The sequence below is a fragment of the Thrips palmi genome, unplaced genomic scaffold, assembly GCF_012932325.1.
Source record: "Thrips palmi isolate BJ-2018 unplaced genomic scaffold, TpBJ-2018v1 HiC_scaffold_16, whole genome shotgun sequence".
Lineage (NCBI taxonomy): Eukaryota > Metazoa > Arthropoda > Insecta > Thysanoptera > Thripidae > Thrips > Thrips palmi.
In genome coordinates, this window is record NW_023144625.1 from 923,047 (window position 1) to 943,861 (window position 20,815).

At 49.1% G+C, this 20,815-nt stretch overlaps 2 protein-coding genes across 2 annotated transcripts; one reads left to right on the forward strand and one right to left on the reverse strand.

Moving 5' to 3' along the window:
* The first annotated feature begins 213 nt into the window (after positions 1-213).
* LOC117642337 (synapsin-1-like) lies at positions 214-4,693 on the forward strand. The gene is made up of 4 exons (XM_034380419.1): positions 214-589; positions 3,846-3,911; positions 4,128-4,202; positions 4,311-4,693. Exons 1-4 carry the CDS (start codon positions 214-216, stop codon positions 4,691-4,693), a joined length of 900 nt encoding a protein of 299 aa, XP_034236310.1.
* An 8,273-nt stretch (positions 4,694-12,966) lies between these two features.
* LOC117642338 (tyrosine-protein phosphatase non-receptor type 23-like) lies at positions 12,967-14,042 on the reverse strand. Its single transcript, XM_034380420.1, has 3 exons — positions 13,667-14,042; positions 13,230-13,333; positions 12,967-13,188 (listed from the first exon to the last, which is right to left on the reverse strand). The coding sequence occupies exons 1-3, from the start codon at positions 14,040-14,042 to the stop codon at positions 12,967-12,969; spliced, it is 702 nt and encodes a 233-aa protein (XP_034236311.1).
* Between the last annotated feature and the right edge of the window lie 6,773 nt (positions 14,043-20,815).

Consider the following 20,815-nt stretch of genomic DNA (forward strand, 5'->3'; position numbering starts at 1 on the left):
CGTTTTGACATTTAGCGCTGTTTTAAGTAGTACAAAGGTCACCTTTGTTGATGTTTTTTCGGGGGGGGCGGGGTTATGTTCATTGGTTGACTGACTTCAGCTGTACTTTTTGCGGTCCTTCCGGCCGGCTGGCAGCCGGCCGGCATTGCCGTCAGTGTGCAGGTGACTCTTGTGGGGAGCTGACGTACGTTAACGTGAAATCTGGACGGGATCATGGAGAATAAGTCTGCGGACGCTCAGGGCACTGGGGGGCCCCACGCGCAGCAGGCGGGTGGTCCGCCAGCAGTGGCTATGCAGCCTCTGCAGCAACCTCAAGGTGTACAGCCTCCTCATCAGCAAGCTGGAATGGCCGTGGCAATGTACCCGCAGCCGCAGGCGGGTGGTCCTGGGCCCATCGGTCCGCCGCAGCCAATGCAGCAACCTCAAGGTGGACAGCCTCCTCATCAGCAAGCTGCAGTGGCCGTGGCAATGTACCCGCAGCCGCAGGCGGCTTTTCCCCAACATGGCTACGGATTTGTGCAGCAGCCGTACTATCATCAACAGGTCTATAGCCCATCGCCAAATGCGCCTGCCGCGTCTTCGGCTCAAGGTCAGTGTCTTGGCGCCTACAGTGTGCGTTAGGATAGGGTCCTTTGTCTAGAGCCGCCATTTTTTATTTTCTCCCGTCCACTTGAAACTTCCTATTTTCACTCTTTATTGAAGTAAGATCCTTCGTCTTTCTCGCCCGCGCAAGTGTATTTCTCCTCTAAACCTTGACTATTGCTGCCCGCCCAAAATGCCAGCCGAGTGCTTGTTGCGAATCGCCGATTGCGTCAGGGGCAAACCAGGGCCATTCAGCAGCGCCCAAAATGGACCATCGACGATTTGGCCCATTTTTTGGCTCAAATGTTACCTACCCATAGGTAAACATCGGGGTAAAATTTCAGCCACCTAGGTGTCGTTTCATAGGAGTTATGGGCAATCTTAGTTTTTGACTTTTTTTCTTTAGTGGTTTTTGACCAAATTGCTACATTTTCCAAAAATCCCTCTCAAATCCACAGTTTTGCCCCTAGCTGGCTGAAAACTCGTTTCCCATCGTAAAATTGCATGAGGAATTCGATTTCAGGGCCGAAACGGACCCCTGGGCAGTCTATCATAGAGAAAAACGCCAGTTTTGACGAAAAATCACTTTATTTAAGGTTTTACGTCGGTGCGTATTAAACCTACACCCGAATCCAAACTTGGTCAACTCTATGCGGGAAATCGTACCTCACACTACCACCTAAAATAGCACGGCTTGACATTTGGGTGGTATGGGTATGGTTTGGGCGCTGCAGCCTAGGGAACTTTTCAATTATGACCAAACCAACAAACCAACAAAAACTAGCAAATTTCTCCTTACGGCGAGGTCAACCCTCCTGCATTGGCTGTTTCGGGTTCAACTGAGGCCCCGCGGTAAGATATAAGTTAGAAAGGTCCTTCTTACCCCTCACTACCATCACTGACCCTCTGAGAAGCGCACTGAGGTCACTTTTGGGTCCATGGCTGCAGCCAAAATGACAGAATTGACGAAACGCCTGAAGGGTAGGCAACTTATCCTACGCGCCTGAAGGGTAGGCAAATTATCCTACGCATGAGGAGGGCTGTTCTGGTCTAATAAAACATGTAGTGGAACATCTGCTTCTTATATTTTGAAGAGGATAATGATCACAATTTTGACAAATTTGGCAGTTAGATAAAATACTAAGCTAGGAACAAAACTTGGCTCATTATACATTGAGCTAATGTCGTAAATTGCTGATCATTACACTAAACTAAGAACACAACTTTGCTTAACACATTCACGACCGGACCCGTTTTGGGCAAACTTCCGCTCAGCACCGGAGTCTACTTTGACCAAACCCTGCATCTCCCAGACCTCGCGACTAGATATAAGCACGAATCATGCAATAACAAAAACCAACCAGCCGAAAAAAAGATCCCGGGAACCCCGTGCCCGGACGGTTGCAAGGGCTATGCCCAGTGACGGGAACGGGGTTCCCGTGTGGACGCCAACGACACATTGGATGCAGGAACGCAGTATATATGGGAACACGGTCCCGATCGAAGTGAGTGCCAAAATCATTTAATTTTACGAAAAAAAGGAAGAAAACGCAAAAAGTCTAAGTTTGAAGCTCGTATGGCCGTTTTTGAGTCCGGGAACCGTGTACCCGGCCGGTCCTTAGAGACATGTCCAGTCCGGGAACACCGTTTCCGTACGCAAAAGCGGCTCAGCAAGCTAAATGAGGGTATTTACGGAATCAGCGGAGGGACCCCAGGCCATTCGCTTACTTTTCGACCTGTTTTGAGCTGTTACAACCAACCCGATTTCCACACGGCCTTCTTGACGTGCAGCAGAATCGGGCCGTGCCAAAATCGAGTTGGTTGTAACAGCTCAAACCAAGTCGAAAAGTGTGCGAATGGCCTGGACTCGATCCGCTGATTCCGAAAATACCCTCATTGAGCTTGCGGGGCTGCTTTTACGTACGGGAACGGTGTTCCCGGAAAGGACATGTCTCTTACGACCGTCCAGGAATCATGTTTCCGTACCAAATTCATCGTACGAGGTCCGTTCAAAAAATAACTTGCGTCTTCCGTTGAGGTGGTTCCAAAAAAATATGTCTCATGATCGTGACTATTCTGTGAGGCGAAATCGGAAAATCGGATTTGTCCGGGAGCGGTGTTCCCGGATGGTCGTCTGGACTTTTTCCCATGTGTTAAGCAAAGTTGTGTTCTTAGTTTAGTGTAATGATCAGCAACTTACGATATTAGCTCAATGTATAATGGGCCAAGTTTTGCTCCTAGCTTAGTATTTTATCTAACTGCCAAATTTGTCAAAATTGTGATCATTATCCTCTTCAAAATATAAGAAGCAGATGTTCCACTACATGTTTTATTAGACCAGAACAGCCCTCCTCATGCGTAGGATAATTTGCCTACCCTTCAGGCGCGTAGGATAAGTTGCCTACCCTTCAGGCGTTTCGTCAATTCTGTCATTTTGGCTGCAGCCATGGACCCAAAAGTGACCTCAGTGCGCTTCTCAGAGGGTCAGTGATGGTAGTGAGGGGTAAGAAGGACCTTTCTAACTTATATCTTACCGCGGGGCCTCAGTTGAACCCGAAACCGCCAATGCAGGAGGGTTGACCTCGCCGTAAGGAGAAATTTGCTAGTTTTTGTTGGTTTGTTGGTTTGGTCATAATTGAAAAGTTCCCTAGGCTGCAGCGCCCAAACCATACCCATACCACCCAAATGTCGAGCCGTGCTATTTTAGGTGGTAGTGTGAGGTACGATTTCCCGCATAGAGTTGACCAAGTTTGGATTCGGGTGTAGGTTTAAAACGCACCGACGTAAAACCTTAAATAAAGTGATTTTTCGTCAAAACTGGCGTTTTTCTCTATGATAGACTGCCCAGGGGTCCATTTCGGCCCTGAAATCGAATTCCTCATGCAATTTTACGGTGGGGAACGAGTTTTCAGCCAACTAGGGGCAAAACTGTGGACTTGAGAGGGATTTTTGGAAAATGTAGCAATTTGGTCAAAAACCACTAAAGAAAAAAAGTCAAAAACTAAGATTGCCCATAACTCCTATGAAACGACATCTAGGTGGCTGAAATTTTACCCCGATGTTTACCTATGGGTAGGTAACATTTGAGCCAAAAATGGGCCAAATCGTCGATGGTCCATTTTGGGCGCTGCTGAATGGCCCTGGTTTGCCCCGTCAGTTAAACTCGCAGTATTATGACGAAGTTAAATGCCAGTCTCTATCTCTCTGTCCCTCTCACTCACTCTTTCTCACTCTCCTCTTAACGAAGTTTCTTCTTATTTCAGGTGCTGCTCATTGGCCGCCTAATGGACAAGGACATTCCCCCATGCCGGCCGGGCCTTCTTGCTCTGGTAAGTTTTAGTTTCTCATACACCCTCAAGTTTGAGTATCTTCAGATTAATTTTATTGATTGACCCTTTGGTGATTAATCTGCCTAAGTCCGTTCTGCTCTTGGTCACTATTGATTGTTCTGCTCTGTCACGTCAACTTGTATACTCACCATCTAACCACTGAATGCGGAATTGACCAGATGAAGCCTTGTTTAACAAAATATCGTCATCTTTCAGGTGTTTCTCACTGGCCACCCACCAACATGTGGCACGTTGGCAGCAGCTCCAACTACTCGCCAGCCAGCTGTTCAGGTATGTTACTTCTTTCTCTGTCTACTCCTCTGCTTCTGCTTCTAGCATCATTTGCTAGTTATCACTTTTTTTAACTACGTTTAAAACACTTTGGATCTGTTTTTATAGGTGTCGCTGTACCACCTCGGAGGAAGGCTGGGAGACCGCTAGGATCTAAGAATAAGAGGGGGCGAGTCGAGGAGCCACCAGCCCCCAGACCTGAGGAGCCAAATGAAGAGTGCGACTTTGGCCCAGAATTGCCTGAGGCTGTGTTGAGCGACCGAGAAGTGCCAGAGGACCGCGGTAATGCTTGTGTCAACTGCTCACTTTACCGTGGCATGTTTATCGTCCAGCCATGTGGCCACTACCCGACGTGCTACAAATGTATTGCTAAAGAAAAAGAGGATGCGAAAAAGTTCGGTTGGAGGGAAGAATGTTTCGCTTGTGACCAGACCCCGACGGGATACCTGAGGGGCTTCTCAAGGGAATACCACCTGGACCTCGATGACTAAGCTTTTCCACTACTTTTTACCTCTATAATGTTTGTCTTTGCATTCAATTTTTCTATCATGTCCAGATCTGTTTTGCTAAGCATTTAAAAATTTGTTTTTATGTTGGTGGGGAACACCACTTTCTGGTCATTGATGAATAAGCTTTTTCACTACCGTTTTCTTATGTACTCTCTGTCTTTGTGTTCAATTTTTCTATCTTGTCAAGATCTCTTGTGAAGCATCGAGAAATTTGTTGTAATGTTGGTCACTTCTCAAGGGAATACCACTTTATGGTCCTTGATGACTAAGCCTTTTCACTAGTTTTTTTTCTTATATAATCTTTGTCTTTGCGTCCAGTTTTTCTATCTTTTGTAAAGCATTCAAAATATTTTTATAATGACAATCACCTCTCAAGGGAATTCCACCTGGACCTTGATGACAAAGCTTTTTCACTCCTTTTTACCTCTATAATGTTTGTCTTTGCATTCAATTTTTCTATCATGTCCAGATCTGTTATGCTAAGCATTTAAAAATTTGCTTTTATGTTGGTCACCTGAAGGGAACACCACTTTCTGGTCATTGATGAAAAAGCTTTTTCACTACCGTTTTCTTATGTACTCTTTTTCTTTGTGTTCAGAAGGATCACTTCGTCGCTGTCTCTACCGCACTCATGGGGCTCTCCCTGAGGGTGCGACCGAGACAGCGACAAACCGATGTACTGAATCGGTAGGCTCGGAGGGTCAAGTTAATTGCCTTGGAGGGGGCGCCTCCCTCCCAGGCTTGCAGAGTGATTCCGATCAGTGCCTTCATCGGGGCGCATCGGGGCGGTGGAGGGCCTCTGTCCCAGGGGCGCCGCGCGGGCAGCATCGGCACCGGCAGCGTGCCGACACCGAGAGCGTGGACTAGAAGGGGGCCACTAGGGACGGGTGGTGCACTGGGCGAGATCACCCCCACGGCCGCACGCCACGCTCCTGTCCCAGGCGATGGTGGCGCAGTCTGCGTCAGCCAGTCCCCCTGTCGCAGTGGGGCGGTTTGACTCGATGTCGTGCAGGTCCAAGCAGTCCGTGAGTTCCGGGACGACAGGCCGGAGCTGTCCGCGCCAGCAACAGCGCGGTGGCCACCAGCGGGACAACGAAGCCGGCGGCCGCGGGCCGCGGGCCGCGTGGCTGGGTCTGACGGCGTCCTCGGCTGGCGCTGTCGGTGTCTATACCGACGCTCCCGCCGCGACTCAACCACCAAGCCCTGCCAGCGAGACGACGCGCATCTGTACCGCGCAACGCTTTGCGCCAGTTAGCCCGTCGGGCTGTGGTGCGCGCTGTGGTTGGGGAATATGGGCTTGAGGAGGATCTAGATGGTGAATTTCTTCTGCAGGAAGCTGTGCTGGGTGATTCAGTGTTGAAACTGTATCTGGAATTAAAGTAAATCGAAGGGATGCAGTCAGTGTGGTGGGAGTGCGCCCGCGCATTCCTAGGTAGGCAACAACTTAACTGACTTGTCGAAAGGTTTGCCTACCCCGCCTGCTGCGCAGGCGCCTTGTTCCTAAATGATTGGGTTCATTTTGCGAGCGTGTTGCTGGGATTCGTGCACAGCTCTCATTCCAAAACTTTAAAGCCTTCAATCTAATTACCTGAATTTTTTTGGAGTCGAGCCTAAACCGTTTCTTTTCTTTTCCACTGATGCTACAGTAAATTGGGCACTTGGATCATTTTGGTGGCAGCGGGGGGTCTTGAGTGCAACTGCTGCCGTCGAAGGTGCTGTGTCTGTGCTCTTGTCTGTTGCGCTGATCTTGACGGTGGTGGAGCCCTTTGCTGTCCCTGTGCCCGTCTAGAGCGCTGTCCGTTGCGACCACGCGTCCGCGTATGCCGCTGGCGCTGACTTCCCCCCTGTACGAGCACCAGCAATGAGCCTGAACGCTAACGGTGTAAGAATGACCGGTTTACTACCTACGTTTTGCGAAGGTGGTGTGATTTCAACGTCAGGAACAGCTAGCGCATTTTCTAGGGCCAGTTCATCTTCTAGAACTGCCTGTATTTTCTCCATGGCGTTAATACGATCCGGCAGCCTCGTTAGGTCACTGCGCATGCGGCTCAAATCACTCTGACATGAAAAAGAAGGAAACTGCATTTGAGACGCTCAGTGAAGCAACGCAAAGTACTGTATCTAGAGGGTCTCCTTACCGACACAAATTCCAGCAGGCTGTGCAACTGCGATCGACGTGCTCTACCCATGTCGTTGTAGGGCACTCCGAAAGGACCACCGTCATTAGTCGTAATTGCAATAGGGAATCGCGAAGAAGACATCGTGTTGGATGCTGTTATTTTGCAGCGCCTGTTGCTGTTGCCCTGCTCTATCTCAACAATGCTCACTAGACGCGGCCCGGCCACCCTGGCCAACCCTGGCAGACTTAAAAGAGGAAGGCCGCCACTGCCACTGCCGTCGGACACTGGCGGCGATCTGATGCAACGCCTAACCGTCTCGGTGTCCGCCTCGTCCACGCACTCGGTGCGTGCTCTGGGGGGCTCGACGCCAACTGCCCTGACAGCGCGTCGTCCAGCTCCTGCTCATCTCGGACTCCGGCCTGGCTAGAGTTCAGGTAGGCCCCCAGCGGCAGGGACCTCGCCAGTTGTCGGCTGCCACGGCACCACGGACAGGGGCTTCACCACTTGTTTAGGGGCGCTGCGTCGGCCGCCGTCCCGCACAGACGTCACTGACAGTTGCAGCCTGCTCGGCTGAAGTCAACCCAAGCGGCCTGTATTCGAACCCTAGCCGCGACCTGCTGCAGTGTGCTCTTTCGCGTCGCGGCCGCCGCTGCATCTCGCTGCGTGCATGCAGACGGGTGCGTGGAGGAGCAACCACAGCACTGGCGGCCAAGTTACTACGCGGGCGGGCGTCCTCATCAATACTAGCACCTCCACCATGGCCTGCAGGGTGTACGTCAACGAGTGCCTCTCCGGCAACTTCGAGATCGACAAGGTGAGCGCCACGACAAAGTCCGGCGCGTCCGGCCGCTCGCTGGAGCGAGTCGTCGACGGCAGGAGCACACGACGGACGTCCTGCTCCAGCTCGTCTTGCAGTCCCGAACTCCGGCGCCACGGCCTGAGGTTTGACGGCACCATGCCGTGGGCCATCTACGACCCGCAGTTCCCAGACGCGGTGCGGGAGTTTGGCTGGGCCGACGTCGATAAGGGGCGACGCCTTCTCCGTGCCCTCCACGGTCCCGCGGCGGCGCTGCTGCCACCGGCGCCGTACTGTAGTTGGTGCGCGAGGCGTACCGCGTACCCCACCTGGGGCGGGAGGACCCGCTGCAGTCAGCAGCACGCCGGGCCTTCATCGCCGTCCTCGCCAACCCCGAGATGCGCCGGGACGGGGACATCCGCCGCCGAGACCATCGCCGCGGACCTCCGGCTGTAGGCCGTCGACCAAGCGCAGCAGCCTGCCGTCAAGAGACCGAGGGTCGAGGGTCCGTCAGGTCAGGCCGCCTCTGCAGCCGCTGCCCACCAGGACGCCTACGTGCGCGTGCCCGCCGCCCATCCACCCGCCAACGAGAACCGGTCACTGGTGGCCGAGCTCCGCGACCTGCTGCGGGAGATGCAGCAGCCTGGCGGCCTGGCGCGGCCAAGACGCGGCCTCCACGACACCGCCGCGCTGGACGCCGAGACCGGCGCCCAGGTTGACGGCGTTCCGCGACACGCCCGGCGACGACACCAGCAGGCTCAGGTTCGACGCGCTCAGCCCGGGGGGGGGGGGGGGGGGGGAGTGGACGGGTCGAGGAAGGCCACGTTGTTTTAATCCGTGGGGTCATCGCGGGAGCGTGGCTCCTGGTCAAGGGCGGATCCAGGGACGGGTTCAGGGGGGGATGTCGCGAAAGTTGCCTACCTACAGGGGTAATGTGCGACTTTTTGCCTACCTTTCAGCGCCCCCCCCCCCCCCCCCCCCCCCCCCGGACCCGCACCTGCTCCTGGTTTGGCCGATCTGCCCGCAGGCCTCACGGTGACCAGCACGATGCTTGCCGACGGCGACGGCCGGGCCTTGGCGGTGCTTGGCGGTGACCGTGCGCAACGACTCCACCCGGCCTCTGATGCTGCGCCGCGGCACCCACCTCGGGGACCTGCGCGCGTTCGCGCTACTCTTGGCCCACGTCCTGCAGAGGACGCCGGCGCTACCCCGGCCGCGGAGCTCCCCGCACCCTTGTTGGCCCTCCTGGACTCATGCAGCGCCGCCCTCTCCGAGCTCGAGGTGACCCAAGTCCGGCAGTTGCTCCTCGAGTTCCAGGACGTGTTCTCGTGCGGCGGTGAGATCGGGCACTGCACACTCGTTGAGCATGACATCGACACCCGCACGGGGACTTGGCGCCCATCAAGCAGGCACCGAGGCGCTCCGCTTCCACTAGCAGCAGACGGCGGACAACTGCATCCGGGAGATGGTGGAGCAGGACGTCATTGAGCAGGCGGACTCACCCTGGGCCTCGGTGGTCGTCATCCTGGTCAAGAAGGACGGCAAGCCCTGGTTCGCCATCGACTTCCGCCGGCTCAACGGTGACGCAGAAGGACGCCTACCCGATGCCGCGGATAGGTGACACGCTGGAGTTCTTCCAGGGCGCCCAGCCTAGTGGTTCTCGTCCCTGGCGGCGCGGCCATGCCCCAAGACCGCCTTTTGTGTCCCCGGCCACGGTTTGTATTTGTTTCAGTCCATCTGTAACGTCCCCGCCACGTTCCAGCGACTGATGGACCGGCTGACCCGGGTCTACCTGGAAGACATCGTCATCCCGGGGGCCACCTTCAGCGAGGCGCTGTCCTGGTGGAGGTACTCGTTCGCGTGCGCGCGGCCAACTTCCTGCTGAACCCAAAGAAGTGCAGCCTGTTCAGCCGCAGCCTGGAGTACCTCGGCCACGTCATCGACGCCAAGGGAGAGTCCTCGGCTCGGAACAAGGCCAACAAAGACCGCGCTTGGCCCACGCCACGGCACAAGACGCAGCTGCGAAGCTTTGTCTGCCTCGCGCAGTTCTACGCCCGGTTTGTGCTCAACTTCGCCGGCATCGCCGCGCCACTCTACGCGATACTCGTGCAGGATGAGCCCTTCGCCTGGACGGCCGGGGCGCAGGCGGCGTTCGACAAGCTGCGCGCCGCCCTCACCGAGGCCCCGATCCTGGCGACCCGGACCCCAACGGCGGCCCCTTCGTGCTGGACTGCGACAGATGCGCGTCGTCTCGCTGGCAGGGCTTGGTGGTTGAGTCGCGGCGGGAGCGTCGGTATAGACACCGACAGCGCCAGCCGAGGACGCCGTCAGACCCAGCCACGCGGCCCGCGGCCCGCGGCTTCGTTGTCCCGCTGGTGGCCACCGCGCTGTTGCTGGCGCGGACAGCTCCGGCCTGTCGTCCCGGAACTCACGGACTGCTTGGACCTGCACGACATCGAGTCAAACCGCCCCACTGCGACAGGGGGACTGGCTGACGCAGACTGCGCCACCATCGCCTGGGACAGGAGCGTGGCGTGCGGCCGTGGGGGTGATCTCGCCCAGTGCACCACCCGTCCCTAGTGGCCCCCTTCTAGTCCACGCTCTCGGTGTCGGCACGCTGCCGGTGCCGATGCTGCCCGCGCGGCGCCCCTGGGACAGAGGCCCTCCACCGCCCCGATGCGCCCCGATGAAGGCACTGATCGGAATCACTCTGCAAGCCTGGGAGGGAGGCGCCCCCTCCAAGGCAATTAACTTGACCCTCCGAGCCTACCGATTCAGTACATCGGTTTGTCGCTGTCTCGGTCGCACCCTCAGGGAGAGCCCCATGAGTGCGGTAGAGACAGCGACGAAGTGATCCTTCTGAATCGCCCGGCAGCTTGCAGTAGCGTCGCGCTCCTCCAACCAGGGCGTGGTGGCGCCCGAGGCCTGGCGCCGCATCTGTGCTTACATGGACTTCCCCCGCGCCCGTTTGATGTGGTGCGCCTGCCGACCGCTGGACCGCCACAGCGCTTCGTCGCTGTCTTTGTGCCACACTTGCAGAGCGCCCCATCAGGGAGGGAGAGAGAGAGAGAGAGAGAGATAAATTTCCTTAATAATGATTCAATTCCAGAGTGCGCTTGTGAATTGTTCTCCAACGGAGGCCTCTTTCGGTTTCAAATAAAAATGATTTTCTTGTGTATTCCAAGTCATTCATCTCATATTCTTCCCTTTCCCCACATCCCAGTCTATAGAACACATGTTTCCCTGTGGTGATCAACTCAAAACTCCATTAGTAAATGTGCTTCGATAATTTCTTAGCTGACTCGGAGTGCTCCAAAGGTTTCAGGATATCTCCATCAACACTCTTTCGACTAGTAGTTACCAGTAGCTCAGTGACAACAGGGCTACAAATTTAATACCAGCTTTTCCACACATCAAATGGTGTATTTATTGAATGCAGCAAATTGCATAATGCTTTATGCATATTAAGAAACATCAGAACCATGTATATTATTAGAATGAAAAGTAAGAGATATCAATACAAAATGCACAAACAATTAGTGTTTTTAACTCGCAATAAATTTTCTGCCAGCTGATAAGTGCACTGTTCTGAACTGACAACAATAAATATATAATTGTGGTGAACACTAAGCGTTTAGGCACTTTGGTGGCTGGAATGGCAATGGTATTAGTGGTAGGATCAATAAAGACCTGTTCGACCTTCATAGGTTCAAGCCAATTAACCAGCGATAAATTCAGTGTCAGTTTGCTGTGGTTTGAGTGGGGAAATAAGAGATGATTACAGTTTGGGTGATACTGCAAAAAGTATAATTCAAAATTGAAAGTGTTTTCACTTACACATACAAACACTTACATACACATCACTCTCACTTGACACATGACCACATCTACATTGTCTGTGATAGAGGTCCAGAAAGTGGCATTCCCTTGAGAGGTGATCGTCATTATAAAAATATACAAAAGATAGAAAAAGTGAACGCAAAGACAAAGATTAAGTAGTGAAAAGGCTTTGTCATCAAGGACCATAAAGTGGTATTCCCTTGAGAAGTGACCAACATTACAACAAATTTCTTGATGCTTCACAAGAGATCTTGACAAGATAGAAAAATTGAACACAAAGAAAAAGAGTACATAAGAAAACGGTAGTGAAAAAGCTTATTCATCAATGACCAGAAAGTGGTGTTCCCGACCAACATAAAAACAAATTTTTAAATGCTTAGCATAACAGATCTGGACATGATAGAAAAATTGAATGCAAAGACAAACATTATAGAGGTAAAAAGGAGTGAAAAAGCTTTGTCATCAAGGTCCAGGTGGAATTCCCTTGAGAGGTGATTGTCATTATAAAAATATTTTGAATGCTTTACAAAAGATAGAAAAACTGGACGCAAAGACAAAGATTATATAAGAAAAAAAACTAGTGAAAAGGCTTAGTCATCAAGGACCATAAAGTGGTATTCCCTTGAGAAGTGACCAACATTACAACAAATTTCTCGATGCTTCACAAGAGATCTTGACAAGATAGAAAAATTGAACACAAAGACAGAGAGTACGTAAGAAAACGGTAGTGAAAAAGCTTATTCATCAATGACCAGAAAGTGGTGTTCCCTTCAGAAGTGACCAACTCTAGAAACTGAAGAGTGTGCATGGCATGCTCCCCCAGGGAGTATGCCACAAAGCACGCTCCATCCTGGAGTGTGCTTGGCAAGCACACTCTACAGAGGAGCATGCATGGCAAGCACACTCTATGGACGAGCATGCTTCAAAGCACACTCCAGGATTAAGGCGTGCCTCTTCGATCATATGGGCCTTGCAATAGAGACGCAGCACGCTTTATCCTGGAGTGTGCTTGGAAGCATGCTCCTCCGTAGAGCGTGCTTGCCAAGCATGCTCCTGGGAAGAGTGTGCTTGCACGCACACTCCAGGATGGAGCGTGCTTTGTGGCATACTCCCTGGGGGAGCATGCCATGCACACTCTTCAGTTTCTAGAGAACATAAAAACAAATTTTTAAATGCTTAGCAAAACAGATCTGGACATGATAGAAAAATTGAATGCAAAGACAAACATTATAGAGGTAAAAAGGAGTGAAAAAGCTTTGTCATCAAGGTCAAGGTGGTATTCCCTTGAGAAGTGCTCGTCATTAAAAAAAATTACTTAAAATGCTTTGACCATATTGTAAAAATTCACCCAGTATGTCAATAATAAAAATTGAAATAAGAACACATCTCACCATGATCATAAAAGGTAGTCACCAAAAGAGCACACTATGGTTGCTTTGGCCTGACTTTGTTGGCAGGGACCTTGTCATCGACAATTTTCCGGCAGCTGGAACAACGGATTATAGATCCCCTAGAGCTTCTAAATATACAGTCGTTGCAGTATGGGTAGTGTCCACAGGGTGTAAAAGCAAACAACGGTGCCTTCTCTTCAAAGCACAACGCGCATGTTGCACTAGCAGCTTCGAACTCCGGCTTCCTTGGCCTCTTCCTTCTCCCATTACTGGAGGTGCTGGAGACCGTGGCATCTCCAGGAGCAAATGCCCATGGCTTGGGAGCAGGTCCTGAAAAATATTAAGAAAGAAGGAAATAAGAACATGCTCACTATGAACCTGGAGGCAAACGATTGATACCAGAACTGCCCAGAACATGAGGGCCCGGCTGGCATGGGGGAATGTCCTTCTCCATTAGGCGGCCAATGAGCAGCACCTGAAATAAGAAGAAACTTCGTTAAGAGGAGAGTGAGGAAGAGTGAGTGAGAGGGACAGAGAGATAGAGACTGGCATTTAACTTCGTCATAATACTGCGAGTTTAACTGACGCAATCGGCGATTCGCAACAAGCACTCGGCTGGCATTTTGGGCGGGCAGCAATAGTCAAGGTTTAGAGGAGAAATACACTTGCGCGGGCGAGAAAGACGAAGGATCTTACTTCAATAAAGAGTGAAAATAGGAAGTTTCAAGTGGACGGGAGAAAATAAAAAATGGCGGCTCTAGACAAAGGACCCTATCCTAACGCACACTGTAGGCGCCAAGACACTGACCTTGAGCCGAAGACGCGGCAGGCGCATTTGGCGATGGGCTATAGACCTGTTGATGATAGTACGGCTGCTGCACAAATCCGTAGCCATGTTGGGGAAAAGCCGCCTGCGGCTGCGGGTACATTGCCACGGCCACTGCAGCTTGCTGATGAGGAGGCTGTCCACCTTGAGGTTGCTGCATTGGCTGCGGCGGACCGATGGGCCCAGGACCACCCGCCTGCGGCTGCGGGTACATTGCCACGGCCATTCCAGCTTGCTGATGAGGAGGCTGTACACCTTGAGGTTGCTGCAGAGGCTGCATAGCCACTGCTGGCGGACCACCCGCCTGCTGCGCGTGGGGCCCCCCAGTGCCCTGAGCGTCCGCAGACTTATTCTCCATGATCCCGTCCAGATTTCACGTTAACGTACGTCAGCTCCCCACAAGAGTCACCTGCACACTGACGGCAATGCCGGCCGGCTGCCAGCCGGCCGGAAGGACCGCAAAAAGTACAGCTGAAGTCAGTCAACCAATGAACATAACCCCGCCCCCCCGAAAAAACATCAACAAAGGTGACCTTTGTACTACTTAAAACAGCGCTAAATGTCAAAACGCAAAGTAATTGTTTTTTTTTAGAAGGAGAAAGTAGTGTCAGTACCCTAAAAATCAACGGTAGTGAAATATAACCGACGAAATGGGTCTGTTTTGACTGGCGTTGTTTATTAGTGCAGTGACACCACACCTCTACGCCTCCGAAATCCCATTACGAATTCTTGCACATACGGAAAAGAAGAGCGGTCTTGTTGAGCGAAAGCTTATCTCAGAGGCTTTTCTAGCATTGTTACATGCATGGCTGTTTCCGTGTGAGGACCCTTCCGGACGTGACTGGAACGTAATACGAGACTTGAACGTACAGAGGTTGGTGCACATACCACTTCCGGACGATTCGCACATCCGTTTGGGGTTGGCGGTGCGCGGCGCCCTCTTTGATTGCCGATTGTCGCGTTGCTTAGAGAAGCTTACTTTTTTCTGTAAATAACTTCGGAGCCATCCCAAATTTTGTCTCCAGTTAGGTCCAATGGACACCTCACACACTCGCCAAATGCGCCAGTTGGATGAATTATCGGCTTATCTGCGTGTGAGTTCGAATTACCCTTACTCCTTTTTTGGTATGTGTCTATCCTTAACTCATTTAATGATTGTCAGTCTCAAATGCGTCGTATCGAGCGAGATCTGGTCCGACTACCCATAGAACTGGCTGAAAGGCTTACAATGCTGCGACGAACGGCCGAGGTGGTAGATTCTGAGCTGAGAAGACTCCAAGGTACAGTGGCACTGGTGACATGACTTGACTTTAAGGCCCGTCTTGTAGGATTCATTGAAGCAAAGGAAAACCCTGGATGGCGTATTATGAAGCACTTAATTCTCTCAATGCTCAAACGTCAAACACTTTAACATTTGCAGCAAATAAATCAGTGAAACAATTTTTCTGGTAATAATCCGACAACTTCCGATTTCATAATAGGAGTGCAAACAAACTATTAGTCATTGACAGATTCCAGAGCACCATAAATGCTGAACGAGTCATGTCTTTTTGTCCCCCTGAGAATTTGTTCTTTTATCAACCTGAAGGCATATAAAATACCAGTTACACCTCCACTAAATCATATGGCTCTTCTGTTTCAGAAATGTCAAGAAACCCACTCATCAGAGGCAGGGCAAATGCCAGCCAAGCAACACTCCCATTTCCATTCTCACCACCAGAATCCAGAGGGACTTTGCCAGACAACCCGAGGAACCAAGGTGGTAGACCTAATCAGCGCAGGTGGAGGCCATGAAGAAGCAAGAGAAAGAAATATTCCTGGCACTTGTCCATCAATTTGAAGTAAACAAAATCGTGCAAACAATTAGTGTTTTTAACTTGCAATAAATTTTCTGCCAGCTCTGATAAGTGCTTCTCTGGAAGTGTACTGTTCTGTACTGACAACAATAAATATATAATTGTGGTGAAAACTGAGCATTTGGGCGATTTGCCTTTTACAAAAAGGGAAATTTGATAGCACCTTTCACCCAGGTAATAAACATCAACAAAAGAACAACTCCAAGCCAGCATGAAACCCACTTTTGAGTTAGTGACATGTGTGAATTTACATAGCTTTCTGTACTAAAGACTGACTACTCAGTTTAATTCTTGAAAGACTGATAGTCTCTTTTGTGTCTGCAATGCATAAGATGAAATGAACATGAGGAACCTTAAATATCAGAGTTATTCACAACCTGCTGTATTTCGTAACCAAAATGAATTATCACAACAACAAAATGGAGGGTTCTAAAATTTTAGCCAAAAAAATAAAAATAAACAGAAAACACCTCGATGAAAGAAGGCACTTCAAATACATAGATTGTGTCAACTACATAAAATACAAGCAAAAATACTTCTTGTTGTTCATAACAAAACAGCCCAACACAGTTTGAGCAAACACATAGGAAAGTTCTGCTGCAAGACCATGAGAGAAAGGAGACCATTACCCACAAACTCACTTAAAAATCCACAGACTAGTTTTTGAAATTTTCCTACCAAAATTTAGTTTTTATGGGGCAATGGTCCTCCTCACAACAATAGTTAGATGTTCCAGCCTAACCGAAAACAAGATCATAAGGTGCCTGGAGGGTACGTGAAGCACTTCGCAGGAACTGCAAAATACTTATTCTGTTTTGATTGAGGCTGTCTGTGAGGTTTCTGATCCTGTCATCATTGTAGATAGTCGATACTCGCACTGCTCTACCAGCATCTCGACCATCTGAAAGAGCATGGACATCCACCATGAACTGATCCTCTTGAAGGAGAAAGGACCCTGGAAAGAAAAACAAGTTTGAACAGGTTGTATCATTAATATGATCAAGGCACATAAGTTATTTCCAATACAGAACACTTACTGATAAGCTCATAGACATTTGGTCTGTCTTGCCTGAGATGCCAATTTAAACCAGCATGTGAACTTTCTGAAACATTATGGTTCTGTCTGGACAGCCGTAGACACTCAGAATTTGCTGTTGTGACATCCACTGTCTTTCCATGTACCTAAATAAGTCCCTTACAAGTGGAGAGTGCATTTGTCCACTTCTCCGAGCCCAGTGGCCCACTTCAAGGAGACCCGCATACAGCTGATGAGTTGGAAGGAGTGGAATGACACACAAGCATCTGACAATTGAGTCCAAAACCCAGCTTGTTTCCATTGCATGGTGCAACCCAAGGGACTTTGAGTAGCGAAAAACATCCTAGGAAGCAAAAAAAAACACCAAAGAATTCTGTTACAAGAAAAAAATTACTGTTCGAGTAATTTTTAACAGAATGAAATGCTTAGTAACAAACAATTAACAGACATGAGAAAAAAAAACATACCACAGCATAATGCCACAAACATGGAACAATTCTTGCTTGTGGAAAGACTGCTCTGAGGGCATTGATTAAGCCTCTCTCATTATCACAGTGTATCAATTCTGGGTTAAACTGCGGCATAAGAGTCAACAAATACTCGAGCAAGGTAACATAAGCTTCTTCAGTCCTCGTTTGCATTAGTATTCTTGCTACAGTAATGGTCTGAAGACAAAAAATATTCTCATATTGTTTATGTTTAAAGAAAACCCCTCTATTCACTCCAAAATTGAGAAGAAATCGCCACTCAACTGTGCATGAAATGTTAAGCTTTCATAAAAATAACAAAACAATATCCTAAGTATGGTTTAGGATTGTCACTTACATGTCGTGTGTTGGTGGCTTCATTTGTCCATATGATACTAATAGAAAAAATTTGAGATGATGAAGGCTGACGAGGCCGTTTTCTGAAGGTGCCATCAACAAAAATCTGTAGGGGCATTTGAAATTATTTTGATTTTAAACACAATTTTTACACAGCAAAACCAGGTTGAAACATTGAAAAGTTAAAGTCATTCACACCTGTCGCTGACGCTGAAGCAAATCCATCATGCGTCTAGACATAAAAACAAGAGACACCGTTCCTGCGGCATACAGACCACACATTCCTGCAAATAGACTATCTTGGCCATCAATGGTTTGGGTGACACGCTGATATTGAGGATCCGACAAGTAATGTCCAAGGACAGGAAGGTTTCTTGGAATTCTGGGTAGATACTCTCCTCTAGCATTCCACATTGCTGACCTAAGTCTTGACGCAGGCAGCCTTGATCTGACCTCAGCAGAATACCTGCCCCTGCAAATTGTTAACTTTCAATAAAAGTGCACCATTTACTAAATGCAGAAATATGGAACTCCGCATTCTCTGCAAACTGAAGTGTGTACATTGTACACTCTTATTAGAGCATGCTTCCAAGTACACTCTTATTTACAGCATACTTGCTAGGCACACGCTAAAATAGAGTGTACATTGCATGTACACGCTAAATAAGAGTGTACCTGGAAGGTACACTTAAACTGGCCCATGCTTTTAGATAGGACTAATCGAGTGTGTTTTAGCGTGTACTTGCAAGATACACACTTATTTAGCGTGTACTTGCCAGGCACACTCTATTTAAGCATGTGCCTAGCAAGTATGCTGTTAATAAGAGTGTACTTGGAAGTTTGCTCTAATAAGAGTGTACAATGTACAATGTAACAGTTAACAAAGGCTTTTAAGTTCAAGAAAAAAATTGTCTTTGCTGTTTTGGGCTCAACAACGTCATCACGAAGAACTCATACCTGATTCCTTCATCGCGCACAATCATTGCGTGAGGGGTGGCTTCACCAGAGCGCACGCGCTCCAAAATTCGACCTCTCAGTTCTCGCTCCGCAACGAAGTGAACGTCAGCAGCATGGCCTGTATGACGGCGAGTAATTGCATAGTACTGCCGATCGCGCGACATAACCGCGCGCCCTCGGCAGAGGACACCTTGCCTGCGATATTTCGTGCAGCGAAGGGAGACGAAAGGACTGCCAGCCCGATCATTGTGACGGTAGTAATAGAAACCGTCTCCAAAATGAATTACTTGGGTTCCGTCACGCGATCCAACCATGGCAAGGGCTGGACGCCAGACTACACCATCTTCATTCGCGTCGTCCATCAGAGATCACCTGCGCATAGAAACGTGCAGAGCAATTTTCAAACATACCAGATACCAGTTCACAACATTAAAAGTTTCGAAGCGACACATAAACTTACGGATGACGCTGGGCGCTGGAGCCTGGAAATGAGATGACAACGACAAGTATCCAGACAGTTGGGAGCGTTGATGTCAATTTTCTGGCGTCGATGCATCGATCACCTCTCGGTCTCGGTCTCGATCAGTCGATCGTGGCGTGGGCGCTTGGCCATTGCCTTGTCGAACTGGCGGCGACGTTCCGGTCGCATTTTTGTTCTTCTTCTCCCACGCGCTCCGCTACGCTGCTCCAGCTCGCTCCAGCCTGCTCCGTCCCAAGTTGAAGTGTGTGTGAGGCGTCTTTCTCAACTATTTTCACTCGAAGATGTAATTACAAACACGGGGTAACTTTCACACCACATTAATATCAAACTGCATAGTAACCAGTTTCGTTTCCTGACAATGGAATGGTAAATCGTACAGTATTACGCCGAGGATCGCTCGTCGACCCGTTGTAAACAAAGCAGCTGAATGATGGTTCCTTGGTAGTGATTTCAGTTTTGAGATGGAGATTGAACCTGTAAGTCATATCTAGGACCCTCCTAAACCTTTGAGGGAGCACAGGATTCGGCGGAGGAAGTCTTTCAAGGACGTGAAAAGACATGTGTTGTTAAAGGCAGCTGTCACTGTAAGATAAGAACAGAGGTAGTGCAGGTGTTGAAATCTGGTTCAGGTTTTTATTTGGTTTGTTATTTTTCAGAGTACATTACTTATCTCTTGAGCCCACCTTGTCTTGTTTCGTTGGTAGTGGCTTGACTTCTAGCCCTCTAAACTAACAACTAACCTCACTCACCAACAATAACAATTTTCTGCGTTGCATCAGTTCTTATGTGGCTCTAGTAAGTTGTTTGTTGTAAAGTGCAACATGCTTACTCACGTAACTTACAAATGTATATTTTCTTGTTAGTTAGTAAATCTCATAGGGGTTTTTGTAACGCTCTCGGGAACGTATCAGGAGCACGAAATTACATACATTTCTATAATTATTCTGAATGGAATATGATTATTGTGACTTACTGATTTCAACTACGTATATTCTGTTTTCGCCACATTAGGTTATCTTATAAATGTGTCCTTTCTAATGCAAACAGGCCTAGTCATCATTTTATTAATGTTATAAGAAAATCTGTTGCTCCCTTCTGTTGCCCATCTTAACAGTTTATGTTGAGTTTGAGCTACATTTGTAAGATCGTTAACCCATTCTACTTTCTTTTTGTCAGAATGTTTCTTTTGATGCAGCCAGCAGCATGTCCTCCATGTGATGCCAGACGGGAAGCCTTATTGAGGGGCAAGTTAGCACAGAATGGTTTCCTACCTATTGAACCTGTATTACCAGTGGACCTGCGAAGCAAACACTGAAACACCTGCAGTCTCAAATTCAGTAGGTGCAAGTGATCGTCTATCACATCTTTATTTTAAATTTATTCTCTAGTTTATTCGATAATTTTTTTGTCTCCCAGGGTATTGATGAGCTTGATGTTGGCGACACCAGAACCACGTTCTTCATCACCTAGTTGCAGTGTCCTTCCTAAAATGTGAAGACTCTATTTTTTTCTGGTTGGCCTCACGTACAGTTTTCAACACCGACATAGTACGTATTAATTTTCTTCTCTTCTGATTTTACTTTCTTCCCAGAACACTTCTTTGCATGAGGCCACATGCCATTTGTTTCTAATAATGCTGACTACTAAATACAGTCAGCATGTATGAATCAAAGAGATTGTACATCAAGTATAAGAACTTTGAACTCATGCCTGTTCTCTCTTGGAAGACACTTTTCAAGAAACCCAGTTTCTATTTCTGATGTCCAACCATTTTAACTATGTTTTTGTGATGGTCCTGTGGCCATGAAATATCAAACTGCCCTCCTTTCAAGTCAACCATTGGAAAAGCCTACATAGTAACCCACACTTTTGTTCATCATTCAGTTCATGGTTGAAACTAATTTTATTGTCTTATTAACAGGAAAGAAAACTAGATCCAGTGAGGCCCCGTCATAACTTTCTTACAACTGCTGTCCA